We start from the raw sequence: 17,068 nt of genomic DNA, 5'->3' as shown, positions 1-17,068 counted from the left end.
CCCTGTTTTCTGATCCTGAGGCCAACTGGCATGTAATGAGCTGCATCCATGCTGTTGAACCCTGCAAAACAGGGTGGCTGCTGCCAAACTCCCGGTGGGGAACAGTGCCTCTGGTGGTTCCCAGAATCTGGGGTTTGCTTGGTGGGGAGCTAGGCTGCCTGGGGCAAGACTGGGCTAGGACCTCCTGAACAGTGTAACAGTGTCAGCAGTTCAGTGTCAATGCCTGGGAATAGGCCATGGCACGTTTCATTCCACAGACATAACATGTGCCTGCCCCCCGTGTCTGTCTTTCTAGCAAAGGCATTGCTAAGGCAGTAAGCAGCTATACTGGACTATTTAAGATTTACAAGTTGTTTGTTTGTTTGTTTGTTTTAAATTAATCTTCCCCCCCCCCGCCTCCAGATTACAGACCTGATTAGTTTTGCAGGTAGTTAACCTAGAAGTAAGAAAACCCAGATAAGGGAGGGGGGTGTTAGTATATTCTAGATCACAAGCAAGAACAGCAAGTGCTCAAAACTACCTCATTGTTTTCTATGAAGGACTATATTAATATTTCTAATTGCACCAATGCCCCCAAAGTTACCATCCCATCTATATGTGCTTTCACCTTACCCCCTGCTTCTTTATAACAGCAAGAAAACCCCATCAAAGTACAGTTCAGGTATGAGTCCTGTACGTAACCTAATAGTGTGAGACAAAAAATTTAAACAATGCCTGGTTTGCTTTTCAGCAGAGGATTTCTCTCAGTGCTAGTAGGGAAGAAAATTGCTTTGAAATTGCTGAAGTAAGCAGTTAGTCCCTCCTGGTTCTCTGCTTGTCCTGTGCTTCTCTCAATAGGCTTGTATTGCTTGTATCTCCTGCAAGGAATGTGCACAGTTAGTTGCTGAAAGGCATTTAAATGAAAATCCACATTTAGCATGTGACCAGTGCATAAGAGAATTAATCATGTATTCATAACATATATTCTCCTCCTTCCCACTTCAATCCCATCTAATTGTTAACAGCCATAGGTCAGTAGTGCTGACTAAGGCCTGGTTAATGACAAGGCTCCATTGCTTGGTGGAGTACTGTTGCTCTGTGGAGGTGTTTCTTTCTCACCACTGACTGTGAAGGTTGAGAATACTCTTGACTGAGGAGTCTCGGTGCAATCTTAAAGTTTCATGAGAAGCATCCAAGCTAATGATGCAGTAACATGTGCTCTGTTAACTACTTTCCTGCATGCCCAGCACCTTTTCCCCAAAGAATTTATTTGTCAATTATTTGATGAAGAATTTTGAAGAGTAATTCTTGATCTGTCAGTCATTCACAAACACTTCTTGTAAGAGTTTTAGAGCTAAATTAAATTTCTGTTTGTTAGCTTTTACTACATATGTGAATCACATCATGCGGTTTGAGTTTGCTTACTGCTTACATGCTTACCCTGGCCTTCTAGTATTACTATTTGTGCTTATGAGCACAGAATGTAATTTTCTGTGAACGTCTTTAACGTTTGCATATTTTCCAATGGTTTTTCAGCTTAAGACAGTAATCTAATTTTCTTGAATATTTGCCAGAATACTTGTGAACAACAATAAAAAAGAAAAAAAATATATCTAACTAATGCAAATTTAAGCTGTTGGTTTTGTTAATTTAAACTGATATTTTTGACAGTTCCTTGAACTGTTTTAATCCTAGAAATTAGCAACTTACTTGTAGAGGACAAAAGCCCCAATGGCGGCAAACACTGCCAACAAACCAAGGAAGATAAAGACACCTTCTGTTGTTCCTGATGATGACCCTAGAGTTCAGAAAATAGTTTGTTTAAAAGTTAGCCTTGTTTATACAGTGAGATAGATTTTCTAAAGAAAACATAATTTTTACTTGATTGCTGTACAGATTGAAGCACACTTGATACTTGTAATATGCTAAGCATTGGAGGTCAGTGACTTTGGCAGGAGGTGGTACTTTCACATCCTACTCAGCCTAATTCTCAGTTCCACCAGAGTGTGAGTGTGAGTTGGGCTTTGCCAGTTTTCTCACATGAGCCATGCTCCTGAGACACATGGCTGCCCTTCCAGCATGGAAGGGAATGGAGGGTCTTGCTGGTATCCCACAAGGTGAGGCTGATTTGCTCCTTGCTGATTGCTCTTACACTGAGAGTTTCTTAAATGTTATTGTTTGTTACAGCCCCATATGCTAAGATGGCAGAGTGTGGCTGAGAGCTTGGTGGACTTAGGATTGTTTGTCTTATCCAAGAGCTAAGGGCTCTGCTTTTTTTAATGTGCTCATTCTAGGAAATTACTGTTGGGCTTTGCCTGTCATTGAAGTCTGCCTTCTGGTTTCCTATCAACCATTTCACTCACATCTACTCCTAATTCCATCATATCTGATGGAAGAAGCCAAATCATTACAAGTATTTTCAAAAAATTTGTGTTAAATATCTTAATTTTCCAGTCCATAGACTGCACCTTTACTGAGTTTACTGACACTGAGACACATTCTTGGTCCTCATATTAGCAACAGTGTTTATACAATGAAGTAACCTAGAGGTGCATGTTGGCTTACCTTTCCAGTTATTAATTTATAATTGCTGCCCATGAAAATTGAGATACTAGATCAGGGTTTATCATTTACTTGGTACATGTGCCTCATATATTTCTCGGTTTGTTGATACAATTGTTTGTGAAGGATTGACCTCATTCCTGGTTTACAATATTTTTGCCAAGACTGTAGGGATTTACCTTATTTTATGAATAAAGCAGGTCCTTGGACTAGTTTGCAAAGCAACACATACTGATGGTATGGGTCTAAATCATAGGACTGCAACCCATTCAACAGCAGCTTAAGCAAGTTAAGAATGGATGTTTTGTGCATTGCCTGCATAACCCAGGCACGGTCCTGCCAAATTTCAAGGGCCAGATGTTTAGGCACCAAATTATGGGATTTTCAGAAATTCGTAAATACTTGCCTTCTCTTGAAATGAGTGGAAAATTGTGGCACATGAGAAATGTTTGCAAACATTAGATAGGCTCCTCCAGAAGATGACTCAAAGCAGCAAACTCTCTTTGACCCTAATTCTGCTTTGATTATAGTGGAGGACCCAAAGTACGTCTTAGCTTTGCCCTCTGAAAGAAACCTAGGAAGACCAGCCTTGGGCTAAAGTTAGCCTTTGTGAATACAGTTTTGAAAAATCCTACTGCATGCTTATTTTCATCTTTAGGAACTGGAATGCACTTAGAGGTCAAGCATTGTGCCTTAGTCATCATGAACTGATTTTGATACAGCTAAATTTATACCTATATTAAATAAAATCAGCCAAAAGTACTGTGGCAAATGATCGCAAAGGGTCGGTTGCTTGGCTGATAGTAATTCAGAGGAGTTATATTGCAGTGGGAGGTCAGGAGGGCAATGGAGTGGGAGCAGAGAGACAGAACGATCATTTAGACTTCTGACTGAGGTGGAGTTTAATACCTGGTTCTGTCAAAGACTGCTTGGATAACCATGAGCAAGACACAGTGACACTCATCCAACCAAAGGTAAACCTCCTGTTCTGAAATAGTCACCCTGGGCAAACTCTGTAGTCAATGAATGTTACACAGACCTTTCCAGAATCTGATTTATCTTATCCTTATGTAGAAGGAGAAACCTGGTCAAAGTCAATGGGCTACAAAGAAAGCTCATGGCAGCCACCTCAGCTGCAGACTTTGATTCTGTCTCAAGTGAGCTGAATTCCTCTCCGTTTCTCCTATTTCTCCATGTGTGGTGTAGGCTGGCTGGCATGTCCCCCACCTGCTTTTCTGCTCAACAGAGTTATACTGTAGAAAAATACATTATGGCTTAAGAACTGTTCATATTCTGTGATACTGAAGAGTTTGTACAATTACTCACTGGATCATAAACGTAAATCAAACCAAGTTCTAGCATCTAAAATTGCCATAGGGCAAGAATTGTCTCTTTATCTTTGCATGGACTCTCACACAAGCTGGTGCAGCCTCAGCTGAGGCCTCCAGGCATAATAAAAATCCCATATAAATTCCTGTGCTCTTCCCCCCTGCAGGGAAATGACCACAGGGAGATGCTATTCACAGATGACCCACATCTGCTCTGTGTGGCCTCACCTCCATTTACTGAAATCAGTGCGCTGGCAAGGGCTTGACTTGTGTCATCCCCCAAGGTGATGTTTATACAGTATGTTCCAGGTTCCTCAAAAGCTCTCCGGATGGTGAGTAAACATTCGTCAGTGACGATGATGGGGTCGCACACCACACTCTTGGACACCTGGCACGTGGGGTCAGAAACTACTGTGCAGACGTCTGTGGGGAGGCTGGGATGGGAAGAGAGAACACACTGCATCTGTGGAGTCCTGTTAGCCCAGTTCATAGACACATTGCACTGATGCCCCAGTTTTATGCTGGTGCCTGTTTACTGAAATCAGTGGCACTATAGTGATTTAAGAGTGTTTTATTGATACATTATATATATATATTTCATACATGCCTATACATTTTATAGGATTTTACTTAAAATGCATATGTGCAATCTATAACATTATTTGCTTGTTTTATATATCATGTAACATTTTATGGTGATCACAGAATTACCTGCTTCAAATCAGCTTATAAAGTCTGTTACCTTTAATACACATCATTAAGAAAGGAATGCGGATTCTTACATGTAGTATCATGTGCTAAAAAAGTAAACGCTAACTTAAGAGAGGTAAATTGTTTTCCAATTACATTACTGAGACGATTTTTGTACTTCTCAGTCCTCTCAAATCTGATTCAGTTCTAGGAGCTAGGAATATTAGTGCAATGTTTTCCTATCCAAGAAATTGCCTGGACACACCCATTTACTTTAAGTGTCAAAAAATCATGGCCAAAAAGAAAGGGTTTCCTTCTAATTTCAGTAGACTGCTTCCCATTTTACAGTAAGTGCTGAAACCTTGTCTTGGCCAGGAAAATATAGAATTGTTTCTCCCCACTATCTAGTTCTTATTTTTACTGAGGTTTGACATTTGTTCTGAATCCTAAGAGCCTGACAGTAACCTCTGTTGCCATAGTTTACAAATGAGACTTGCATTATCTTTAGTTCCAGTCAAGAAATAGAAACACTGCAGTTCCCAACTTTTGTTCATGCAGCTGCATCTAAGTGCAGACAGTGTTCCAGCACCTAATTATTTTTAAAGAGGGAAGATTGACAGTTTCATTCACACACTTACCTCCCTTGGCAGGTAACAACAAAGTCAACCAGTGAGTTTTCAGCTTGACTTTCTGTCATCTGGATGCTCGTCATCTGAATAATATTTACCTCAAGGATTCCCTCTGGGAGAGGAAACAGATGTCAGTGATAGGACACATGACAAGCTCTGAAGTCTGCGTGTACAGAACCTCAAGTGTTTGGCTGATGCTCAGTTCAGGTCTTGCTTTCCATAGTCTCCTCCCTCCCTTAGCACTCCTCTTGAAGGGTTTGAAAGCTGAGAAATTTTCCAGTGCTTTCCCTGTGAGGCTGCTCCTATCTGCTCTGCTTTATTTTTCCAGTATTATTATTTGCTTACTTATTTTACTAAATCACTTCCCCATCCCACTACCCATGACTTCTGTGCATGTCAAGGTCAATTCAACCTTATGTGATCCCCCAGGCCAGTATGCTTCAGGTGTGGCAGGTTCAGAAGCTGATGATACAGAAAGTAGCGATATGGCGCACAGCCCCACCAGCCATTGTCGAGCCTAAATGCCTGGAATCACCACTTGTAGCATGGGGCCAGCCATCAGCAGGCATCCAGACCAAGGCCCAGCCTCATGCACCTGAAGCCAAGGGGCCATAACCTCTGCCACTAGATCCTGGCAGAGCATGTAAAGAAACCAAAGTCAGCCAGTTAGCTGTCTGTACACTAATCTTTAAAGATGTCAGCTAGGTCCAAGAGAAGGATCTTATTGTGGTTCTCACGTAGTTCATAAAAGGGAGTCTAAATAAGCATTATCTCTACTATACATTGTTGTACATTATTAACCTCATCACTCTGTTTAGGTGTTGACCCATACCCTTACCTACAACAGAGATACCAGATCCATAGTATCCATTTCTGTAAATATGGCAACCTCCATCAGGATTATCTTCCATTGATTCAACAGTGGTAGAAGAGTCTAAATTAGAAGATGCTCCGGTCGTTACTGTTGAGTTGAGGGAGAAAGAATAGATACACAGCTCTAGAACAAGTTCTGCTTAGAGGCATTCTCAACATGGCCATATGTTTCAACTACATTCATTACATAGGTCATTAGTGACTTTGGTTTGCAGCTGTGCAGTCATGTATGTATCTCTGTGGGATCATGGTAATAATCCTTAAAGAAAACACATATGCCCAGCTGTAGAACCCTGGAATGACCTGGGTAGCCTCGCTCTAAAAGCCACCTTGCTAGTCACCCACCTCTGAAATAAAAGTGAGACTGCAAGGTTTGATATAATTAAACACTTCTTTAAAATTCCCAAATCAATTATAGAAGAAATCCAAAGGCCAATAAAAAGTTTAAAATGCTCTATTTAAAAGCAGGTATTTTCCTATTGCTCTACATTACAGCTAGTGGAAAAATGAAGAGGGGAAGTGGTGAAAATTATATCTTTCCTTTAATTTTTCATTCTCACTCAACATTTTGGTAAAAGCACATATTAAAATTCTGAAATTTGAAAAATATAGCCACATTTACAATTTAATAGTAGTAGCATTATAACACCCAGGCTGAAACTGAAGGCCTTTTGCAAACCCTCTGAGATGATAAACCAGTGCTGAACATAATGAAAGTTATTCTGAAATATGATAGTGCATAAGTTTAAAGTGGAAAAGCCATTCTGGGTTAATGCCATATGGAGATCCCATATTTGGAATATGAGTAAGTTTTTTGTAGTTCAATCCAATCTCATTTAATTTTGGGTGGAAGTTAATGCAAACCAGAAAGAAACTGGCTATGAGTATTTTGAAATACCTCTTTCACTTAAAATTTACATCTTGCCTCAAAAGATGACCCTGAATAGGCAAGGCTAAAATCACTTGACCTGGTGTGGTAGAGGGTATAAAAACAAATTTGTATGTACAGCATGTCCACCCAAAGACCTCTCTATGCTGTCACTATGGTGGTAGAACTGGATGTGGAATGTGTAAGTGATGCCAACCACAGAATCATAGAAGAGTTTATGCTTATTGATTCCATCTCTAAACCAATTTATAGAGGGTTTGCAGAGCCTTGCAGCTCTTTCATTGATGAAAGTAAAACTCCTAAAGATATGAACTTAAACCAGCAGAATTTAGAGTTTTAGCACAGTTCTAAATATCACTGGTGTTTGATAAACTCTTACCTGCTGAGGTGGGCAGTGGTGCAGTGGGTGTTACTGGCCTGCAAGGTATGGGTATAATGGCTTGGACAGTTACATTCAGAGTGAAGTTTCCTTGCAGAGTATAGGTGTGAGACGTAGTGGAACTGCTGGCTACAAATAAGCCACTTCCATCTCCGAAGTTCCACTTGTAGGAGATGGCAGAATTATTAAGATAGTAACTGGGGTCATGGATCTTCACATCAAATGTGATTGGTGAGTCTTTGATAAAAATGGAGTCTGAGATGTTCCGGTCATGTTTTTGGTACATACTCACAAATATGGGGATTTTGTCTGGAGGGGAAAAAAGAAGTAATAAATAAATGAAGCATACATACCTGACTGCAAACAACAAACAGCTCCAAAGTCCCTGAACAGCAACAGTCAGAACGTGAAACATTTATATCTTTAACACAGGTTTCTACTTTAATTCAATTTACTGATCTGGGGAGTGAATGTCAGCAGGAAACAGTTATCCAGAAAAGTATGGGAATGAATGAGGAATCACAGGCATCTGTGGAAGATTGCATTCCCTCTCGTAAATCATTTTTCATTACAAAGTAGAGGTGTCACAACTGAGCTAGATACAAAGCTAAATTACACTACTCAAGGCAATTTACTAGAGAGTCCACATTTATATTAAAAACTTTTCTCAGGCCAATGTCTTCTTTTCATGCCAGATGATGCATCTGCTGAATTCTTTTAACACCTAAACAACAAATACCCCCAGTATTTTATAACAGTTTATTCCAGCACGCTCACCTGTTATAATGTAAGTGGCTTTTGCTCTTGCAATTGGAACGTATGCTGAATGCCCCCTCCTGTAAATGGATACCGCCATTGTGTGTTTGCCAAGAGTGATGTTTGCTGTGTTGACTGAAAATGTTATGGAAGATCGTCCAGTTGTTTGGTGGTACTGACCTGAAAGAGAATGTGAACTTACATGTTTTCCCCTTCAGCCTAGCTACAATTTGTTTTAAGTGAAGTAGTATTTCTGGGACTCTTGGATTGTCTAAATCAATAGTTTAGAATTGTCGTTCAGTTATCTGGCAGGTGTTTTTGGAGGACTGGATACTTTTACAATGTGTTTACTCCCATTATTTCTGTTTTTTTTCAAAGGTGTTGGAAAGATGTCCCAAATTTCACTAATCTAAGAAAAAATTGCCAAGGCATCTGTATCTTTCCAAAACAATTACATTACATTAAGTCATTAGGATTATGGAGCAGATGATGTTACCTCCTAGGCATTTTAAGCTATCTTGTGCCTGTACACTTTCAATGTAGCAAGAAGATATAATACCTCTTGCTTCATACCCTAGATGTATACCTTGTATACATTTGCTTATTTTTGTTTGTAATAGCTGATTGAGGTAGATAAATAGTATCACCTCTATGTAAAATTTGGGACATTATTATCATTACTCATGCTGACACTGCTGATAATACTGATTTGGCCAAGCTAACTTAGGATACTAAGATTTATGTAGCCAATGTCAGGACTAGCCCAACCGTTATGTACTCAGGAGCTGGGAACACTGAAAATCAGCATCTGAGACCAGAGCAGTACCACACAGTCAGTGTCTGTTTTCACCCCCCCAGAAGCAAGAAGTTCTACGCTGTTAAACTGATATAAAGATATACAGTGCTATGGTCTTTCTTAAATTTAAGAATCTGAAGTGGCAGTGGGCAGTCAACAGATCATCTGACTGACCTGCTCGGACCTTCTGTTTTTCTAGAAAAGGATCTTGAGTACTACTGAAAGGACATTAATTTTCTTCAGTGGTAGTACTGTGAATGCAGATTTAAAGAGAATCTCCTGGTAATCCATGATTTCCAGACCGAGCAGCTGATGGCCTCTCTGGAAAGCAGGGAATGGATTTGGGATCTCCGCTCAAGAGCATGGAATGCTTTTTAAAGGACTTTTAATAAAACATACTCGACAAATGAGTTAGTGTACAAAGTGAATTTGCAGCATCAGCCAAACCAAGGGATGTGTTGCAGTACTAACCAAACGTGTGAAACACGTAGACAAAATTCCTTCTCCTCCACCCAGGATAATGAGGGAAAGGTCTCCCATCTGGGAATACGTTATGGCTGTGGTTGCTTGTGCAGTTTTCCCAGCCACAGTTGTCAATCCATTCAGTCCAGTTGTAGACATAGACTTGCTGATCCTGGGAAGCTGGAGGATCTAAGTGTAGAAATAGGACACGTTCCCGGTCAATGGAGAAATTTGCAGAAAGTCAGGAAACAGGAGGCAGACACCCCAGGTTACAGCAGTTACTGCACTTAAAGAACAGACTAAGTGGGGTATTTTTAGACCGACATTAGTTTTTTTCTAAGATTGTTCTTTGTTTAGTTTTTATTGTAAACAACAAATTGTTCTGGCTTGGCATTGTTTTATTTAGAAGCTTAGAAAAAATTTATTGCCTCACGGGCCAGACACAATTTAAAATTCCTTGCCCAAAATTTGCTGTCAACTAACCAGGATGATACTGTTTCACTGGAGTTAGGGAGGCTACCTGAGCATTTGGCAAGCAGAATATAAAATTTTAAGTAGAAATAGCAGCTGTGGAAGAACTGTGAGGAAGTGATTTAGTTTGTTTTCTATGGCACCTTTAAATAACTTAGACATGAATTTCAGTTCCTTTTTGAATAATAGAAAGACAGTTTCCTTCCCCAAACAGCACAACCGGTATTAAGTAGAGAATGGATATCAGCAGTTAACAAAACATTAGGCAGTCAAAAAGTAGAACTCAGGCTGACAAAAAAATTGGTAATATGCCTTGAAATAAAAATTACTTTGATCAGTAAAAAAATTTTTGGAATGTTTATGAATTCTGAAGAAGAAGGTACAACAGCCGGTTTCACTCTAGAGCCGGCAGCTTCAAACACTGGAATTATGATAGGTTTTTTGCCCTGAGTAACAGTAAATAAGATGAAAAAATGTGATCCAGGATCAAGGATCATGGCTTGCTTGACTTTAGATTATTTATTTTTGTAATTTTTTTTTTAATTCTTAAAATGTGGGAATGTGAGATTTACTCTTTCTTGAGGGTTTTTCAAGATGCAGATGATGGTTAGTGAGTTCCACAATTCCTAACTGAAAAAAAAAATCTCAACTTTATAAATTGACATCTTTATAAATTTGGAAGAAAACAGTGTGACTGTGCAACGTTGTGAATGAGCTGCAAAGCAGTAACAGTTTTGTTAGGAAGCCAAATTAATGTCACTGTTTTGGGAAGGTAATTTTATAGTGAAGGCAAATCTTAAATTACATGGTCATTATATATAGCGGGTGTAGAAGAGTGAAAATATCACAGTGATCTGCTGAGGAAAGAAACTGGTGTGGCACAGGTTAGACACGAGTGTAGTTATCAGTTAAAAGCAACATGGCTGTTGTTCATAGGGCACGCCTCTGATGTTTTCAGAGATTCATGACATGTTCACATCAGCGCCATAGTCAGACATGTTTACAGTGCGGGGAGATTGCCATTACCTACCCTGGGTACAGTTTCTCTCGTATATTATGTTGCCATCATTATCTTCTTTCTGGCACTTGGGAAACTGGAGAGTCACAGCAAAGGTCACGTTGGATCCTACCAGTGCTGGGCTATCAGTGTCCAATTTGGCTGTCACTCTTCCACCTGTAGAAAAGAAAATTGGTGTTCACTGTACTAAAGGATGCACCAGAGCAGGAGCTACCTTCAACTGTGCACTATTTACATTAGAAATGCTTTATTGATTCCTTTGTTTCCAAGGGGTTTTGTGCTCCTAAGTCACTTGCGCTCTTATCAAAACCCCAACTTAGAATGATCAGAGGGACTCACCATATCCCTCTACATTACTTACTGCTCTGTCACTCATTTCCTTCTTAGAGCTAAGGATATGTTTTTTTACCCATGGAGGTCAATATATTCCAAAGGAGAGTATTTTTGTTTTTCCCCAGAGATACAGCCTTTAGACCTCAGCTCAGACCAGGTGATAATAAACAGGGTCTTCACAGAAGTTGTCAAACTGAAGCCCACAGTGCCCGACTGAGATAGCAGTTGAAGCTACCTGTCCTCTAGGGTGTATTTCAAATAATGGATCTTCTTAGAGCCCTGGTCATCAATACTTCTTAATAAGTATTAATGTCTGAGACTATGAGTCATGGGAAAGCATTTACTGTAACAACTCACTGTTCTGCTTCCTCAGACAATGTACTGGGAACGGTACCAAAACCAGTCATCTCTAATTTGCTATTCCTTGCAGCACTGGCGGATATTGCACCTGTGAAAAAGTACTATAGCACCTGCACTCTTCAATGAAGTGGACTTTCTGGCCAGTTTTCTCAGTGTCTTTGAAATGCGTATGTGCAATCACCTTTCCAGCAGTCCTTCCATCTGGGATCACCTTCTTCCCAGAAAGGATAAAGCTTTTCATCCCATTTATTTTGATCGCTAGACCAGCCTTGTATCTTCTTGTAGGGTGTAACAGGAGTTATTTCATGGCTCAGCACATCTTGAAAACCTAGAGAGAAAAACAAACATGCATTTTCCCTATCACCCTATAAAGATGTTGCTCTTGTGCTGAACAGCCTTCTTACTACGACTATATTCTTGTACTGATTAGAAAACTCTTCACCAGTAGAAAGTTATGGAATTTTATCATCACAGCTATAAACACATCAACTGTAACCAACATAAAGACAATTCCACCACTGACAGACTGACGTTTTTCTATTTGCACTATTGCAAGCTTTCCAGAGAAAAAATAAAAAGGTTTACAATATTTTGACCATATCAGAGCAATTGTATGAATGGACATAACCCTGCAACAATCAGACTAGTTGTACAGAGGTTGCTTGATTGCTGACTGCTTTGTGCTCACCTGGTAATAGATCTATGAGTAAAAGGCTAACAGGATAAATTCACTCTGTGTCTGAGTTGTGCTTTAGTGGAAGTTATGCCAGTAAAGCTTCTCTGGTGAGTGGGCTGGTGGTTTGGGTGGGAGGGGTGGAAGCAATTGTAGCAGAAGCTGGTCTTTCCAGAGAAGGAAATTTAGAGCTGAATAGTAAACTCAATGTGTTTATAATATAACAACAAAAATATATTAGCTTCATGCCTATTACTTTAAAATGGCTCAGATACTAAATAACTTTAATAACCCCTTTCTTCTCATATTACTACAAATGATGGGCTCAAACTTTTCCCAGACCTTCTAGGATCCCTCTTTCTGTCACAAAGTACACATAATGAAAAGCAAAGTAAATGCCCAAGTAACCTGTAGGAACATGTAGGAACACTGTAGGATGCCATAAAAATATGTTTGTAAGTAGGCTCATAGGCAGAGTTCCATTAAAGCCTGGGGGTCTTTAAACAACTCTGTCATGTTAATCAGGTAACTGCTGGGTGTGCCGTTCTGTCACAACATCAAGGGAGTTAGGATTTCTGCTTTTCATGGCTTTATTTTAAAAGGTAGCTGATGCTGAATGCTTCTGAGATTTATACCCAAGTGCAACAAAGAGCTGGATGACTTCAGGGAAAATGCAGAGACTTGTAAGAAGGGCAAGAATGGCCCTGTGCACTGTAATGTAACTGGCTGTGTTGGAATTTCTCTGAGTTTTGGAAATGACACAAAACAAATATAGCCAGTTTAAGCACGGTCTTTATGGGCATGTGACTCCTAATTTTACTGCAAGGGAGAACCAGAGAAACAGCACTGAAGAAGAAGCAGGAGCTGTTTTCTCGTGATGTTTTATTGTCCAGTGAGATTTCTGCTGGGCAGGAAGGACATCCCTTGGCCAGTCCCATCTCAATGGTCACTCTGAACTGATGCTGGTAGCTGTCTCCCCAGTCTTGAGAACCGAAATGTTTGAGGAAAAGAACAGATTTTGTGCTTAGAGACATACTCTCCCACGGTCTTTTGCCCTACAGGAACTCCCCACAGTCTCATTTAAATCACTTGAAACAAGTCTTTCCTGCAGATTTAATATATTTTGATGTGAGCAAAGCATAACATCATGACTGGTATTTACTTAATGGCCCATATCACATGCTGTATTGTTTTCAGTCTTGGTCAGAAGAAGAGTTTGGTAATGTCCTTCAGAAACTTTTCTCAGGAAAAAAACAAATTAGCAACTATAAAAGTATTTCACAAAGGCTTATCAAGCTCAATTATATTTAAGGTCATTAAATTAATGTGTCATCTTATTTGAAAGTAAGTGGCTAGGGATTTTTCCTAATTTCTTTTTCGCATTCTCTTTGATTTTATCTAAAAATTATTTTATGAATAAAGATGTTTTGATTTTGTCAGATCAAAACATTTCAATCCTTATTTTTTTCCCAAATGCTCAATTTGTCAAAAAGAGCTGGGGCACTTTTAATTTTATAAATGCTTTTAATTTTGAATTTTCAATAACAATCCTTGAATTCAGAAGTCATTTTCTTGTTCAGTTTTGGTAATAACTGTGGTCACTGCTTCTAAATCACAGGCTCCTTAGGCATTTCTGTGCCTCCCTGATGTGCTTTGTTTATTTCAATCAAATAGAAAACATTTCACAAGCTTCAGGACAAGACAAAGACATTTTTCAGATGTGCAAAGACTTCAGCACTAGTTTCCCTAACACATGGAACTGAAGATTTTCAGTTGCTGAATTTAAAGGAACGAAAATCTTTAATGTATTTCTTCTTCAACAATGTAAAGCACTCAAGAACAGATGTTGGTCATAACCAAAATTAGAGCAATTCAGTTCAAAATAGACAGAGCAATATTACACTCCAAGGAACTGATTACTGTAATAGTTTTGGTGAGGTGATCATAGGAGAAAAGATCTTATACTCTGATTGACTTTCTTCTTTCTCATTCTGGTTTTCCTTCTGGTGAAAAATGTAGCAAAGTCAAGAAGTTCAGCATTTCCTGTGATAGTGTGTTAGCCATGAAAGAGAGGACGAAAGCCAGTGTTAGAACAACAGCAATAAAAAGATGGCCCAGCTAAAGGGGATGAAAGTGTTTTAGAAGTAAAAAGGCTGATGTTATGGCCAAGCTAAGAAGACAGAAAATAATGTACACTTTCTAAAGTTACATACCGAAACATAATAAAGCAGGACAAAAAAGAATTTGAGGAACAACTTGCAAGAACATAAAAACTACTAATTAATCTTTTTTTCAAATACAAAAGTAGTGGAAAGCTTGCCAGACAGTCTGGAGGGCCAAAAGATTATGTAGATATGAAAAAAAGCATTCAGGGAAGATAAAGGGATGGCACGAAAGTCAAATACAATAGTTTACATTTTCATTCACAAAGGAGGAGCATAAGAAGTTTCTATGCTAGAATTTTTCTTTACAATGATGGAGAATCTCTCTCAAAATGAAGTGTTGGCACAAAAAAAAATATAGAACAAATCAACAAAATGAAGTTGTCTAGATAGGATGGCTCAAAAAGTATGGAAGTTATTCAAGAGTGAAATAAATGAGCCATTAAACATAGCATGTAACATCTTGCTTAAAAATGCCTCAGTAGCCGAGAAACAAAAGTTGGCAAATGTGATGACAGTTTTTAAAAACCCTTCCAAGGAAGATTTAGAGGATTACAGAAAGTTTGAGGCTTTAATTGGAGGAGCTGGTAGAAACAGCAGTGAAGAACAGAATTAGCAGATACAGTGGATTAATATGATATGCCGTAAAAGAAGTGCATTCCTCACAAATTTTGAGTTTCACTGAGGGAGCCAGAGAGCATGGGAACAAGGCTGACCCACTTGTTATAGTCTGTTTGAGTTCCAGACAGCATTTGATGAAGTCCCTTGCTAAAGGCACATAAAGGAACTAAGTTACCGTGGGATAAGAATGAAGGATTTAACCTGAATAAATAATTAGTTAGGATATATGAACCAAAAGTTACAAATAGTTTTCTTAATTGTTGAAATAATTTAAAATATTCGTAATCTGGAAAAGTGGTAAACAGTAAAGTTCTTTAATCTGCTGAAGACAGCATCTTAAAGTAGTAGAGGGGAGGACTGAATGAGACTCAATGACTCAAGAATAAAACTGTATGAAATTCAGCATAGTTAACTTTACTTAAAGAATGAGGGGCTCTAAACTAGCTATTGCCACTCAGCAATGAGAACTTGTAGCTTTCCAGTTTTGAATGCAGTGCTTACTGGTAGTTGAAAAACTAGTAAAAGGCTAGATAGAGAACAAAGATGAAAATGTCATTACAGCATTGTGTAATTCCATGTGTGTTCACGTCTTGAATACTGTGTATTGCCCTCTTCTCTGCAGCTCAAGCAGGGTATAAGAGAGCTGAAAATATACAGAGAAAGGTGGCAAGGGTACTAGAAAGGGATAGAATTGCTTCCACATGAGGAACAGCTAAATAGACTGTGTCTTGAGCCCAGAGAAGAGGTAACAGAGAATATAAAAACAGAATCATGAACAGCATGAGGGAAAAAGCAATTTGTCACTATTTCTGAAAGTACAAAAGTTAAGGAGAATCAAAGGAAACTAGCAGGTTACAGGTTCTAAGCACATAAAAGGTATTTCTTCATGTAAAGCACAGTTAAGGTGTGAGATTTCTTGCTGACAGGATGTTGTGTGTGTCAAAAATTTACACAGGTTGCAATCAAAACACAATTGCATGAACGGGTAGAAGAAAAGTCCAGTAAAAACTGCTAAATACAATGACTCCGCATCTGACAGAGGCAGTTCTGGTGCTATAAATCATCAGAAGCTGGTGAAATGTCCTGAGTAAATACCAGTATACACTTGCCCAGTTATACATCCATTACTGTTTCCCATTGGAGACAGGTACAAGGCTAGGTGGATGCTCAGCTGGACCTCAGCTTTTAAGGTCCTCAGTTTCCTTACTGTAGGTTCTGGAATTTGAGCCTGAAATCCCACTTCTGGGTTCCCAGCCCTGAGCTCAGGGAGTCAACCCAAGACTTGAGTCAAGCTGGGCGCCCAGAAAGAAGCAGAGGACCAGCCCAGTGCCTGCCCACCATTGCTTGAGGATCTAATTCCTTGACTGGGCTCCCTGAGGTTGGGGACCCACAGGTCTGGGCGTCCCAGCAGGGAGCACTGCCTCTGACCTGACCTCCCCCAGTTACATTGAGCAGAGCAAACTGGAGAAGTCCAGTCTGCATCTGTCTTTTTAGCCATGCCTGAGCTGGGGAAATATTGTTAGAATGAGCCAAGGCTTAGCTCTGGTCAGCTGTGTGTATCTGTGGAGCACAGGAAATAGATAACTAAACAGTTCTTGGCATATTTCTCCATCTCAGGTGACATTTCTACCGAGAGCCAGGCAACCCTGAGGTGAAGGTGGCTGTCGCCCACGAGTTCCCAAGCACAGCTCCAGCAACCGCTGCATGTTCAAGGAGCAGCCGTTTTTACCACACTGGCTTGGGACTTCGAACCTGTGGAGGCAGGGAGAGAGGATGGGGTGAAGGAAGCACTCACGTGTGGCGGCAGCACACAGCACCACTTCGGCCAGGAGCAGGAATCCGAGGTGGCGGCGAACACCGCTCATGGTGCCGGAGACCCTGCGTCGGCTCAGCCCGCGCCAAGGAGCAGAGGGTGCCTGGTGCCTGCACACGGTAACTCCGCTGGTCCCCACTGAGAAGTGAGAATGAAGTTTCTCTGCTGTTCTGCTCTCCGATTAAATGAAGGGCCCCAGGACTCATCATGTGATGGAATTAAGCAGAGATGCATGATTGTGTCTTTAGCTTCTTTCAGCTCATGTGCTTATGAC

At 39.9% G+C, this 17,068-nt stretch overlaps 1 protein-coding gene across 1 annotated transcript; it reads right to left on the bottom strand.

Moving 5' to 3' along the window:
• Positions 1–316: 316 nt before the first annotated feature.
• GPNMB (glycoprotein nmb) lies at positions 317–16,846 on the bottom strand. The gene is made up of 11 exons (XM_074837374.1): positions 16,777–16,846; positions 11,707–11,853; positions 10,845–10,988; positions 9,353–9,532; positions 8,107–8,265; positions 7,330–7,638; positions 6,027–6,149; positions 5,198–5,300; positions 4,098–4,303; positions 1,690–1,777; positions 317–857 (listed from the first exon to the last, which is right to left on the bottom strand). The coding sequence occupies exons 1-11, from the start codon at positions 16,844–16,846 to the stop codon at positions 704–706; spliced, it is 1,683 nt and encodes a 560-aa protein (XP_074693475.1). The 3' UTR covers positions 317–703.
• Positions 16,847–17,068: the final 222 nt, after the last annotated feature.

The sequence above is a fragment of the Strix aluco genome, chromosome 1 (genome assembly GCF_031877795.1).
Source record: "Strix aluco isolate bStrAlu1 chromosome 1, bStrAlu1.hap1, whole genome shotgun sequence".
Lineage (NCBI taxonomy): Eukaryota > Metazoa > Chordata > Aves > Strigiformes > Strigidae > Strix > Strix aluco.
This window is presented reverse-complemented; position numbering and strand designations above follow the sequence as displayed.

Excerpts from the sequence above, each read along its gene's own strand:
- GPNMB (XM_074837374.1), bottom strand. The coding sequence starts at position 16,846 with ATGAGCGGTGTTCGCCGCCACCTCGGATTCCTGCTCCTGGCCGAAGTG. Across the intron at positions 10,989-11,706 it reads ATGGAAGGACTGCTGGAAAG|GTGGAAGAGTGACAGCCAAA; the intron begins GTGATTGCACAT and ends TCTTTTCTACAG. Across the intron at positions 7,639-8,106 it reads AGCCACTTACATTATAACAG|ACAAAATCCCCATATTTGTG; the intron begins GTGAGCGTGCTG and ends TTTCCCCTCCAG.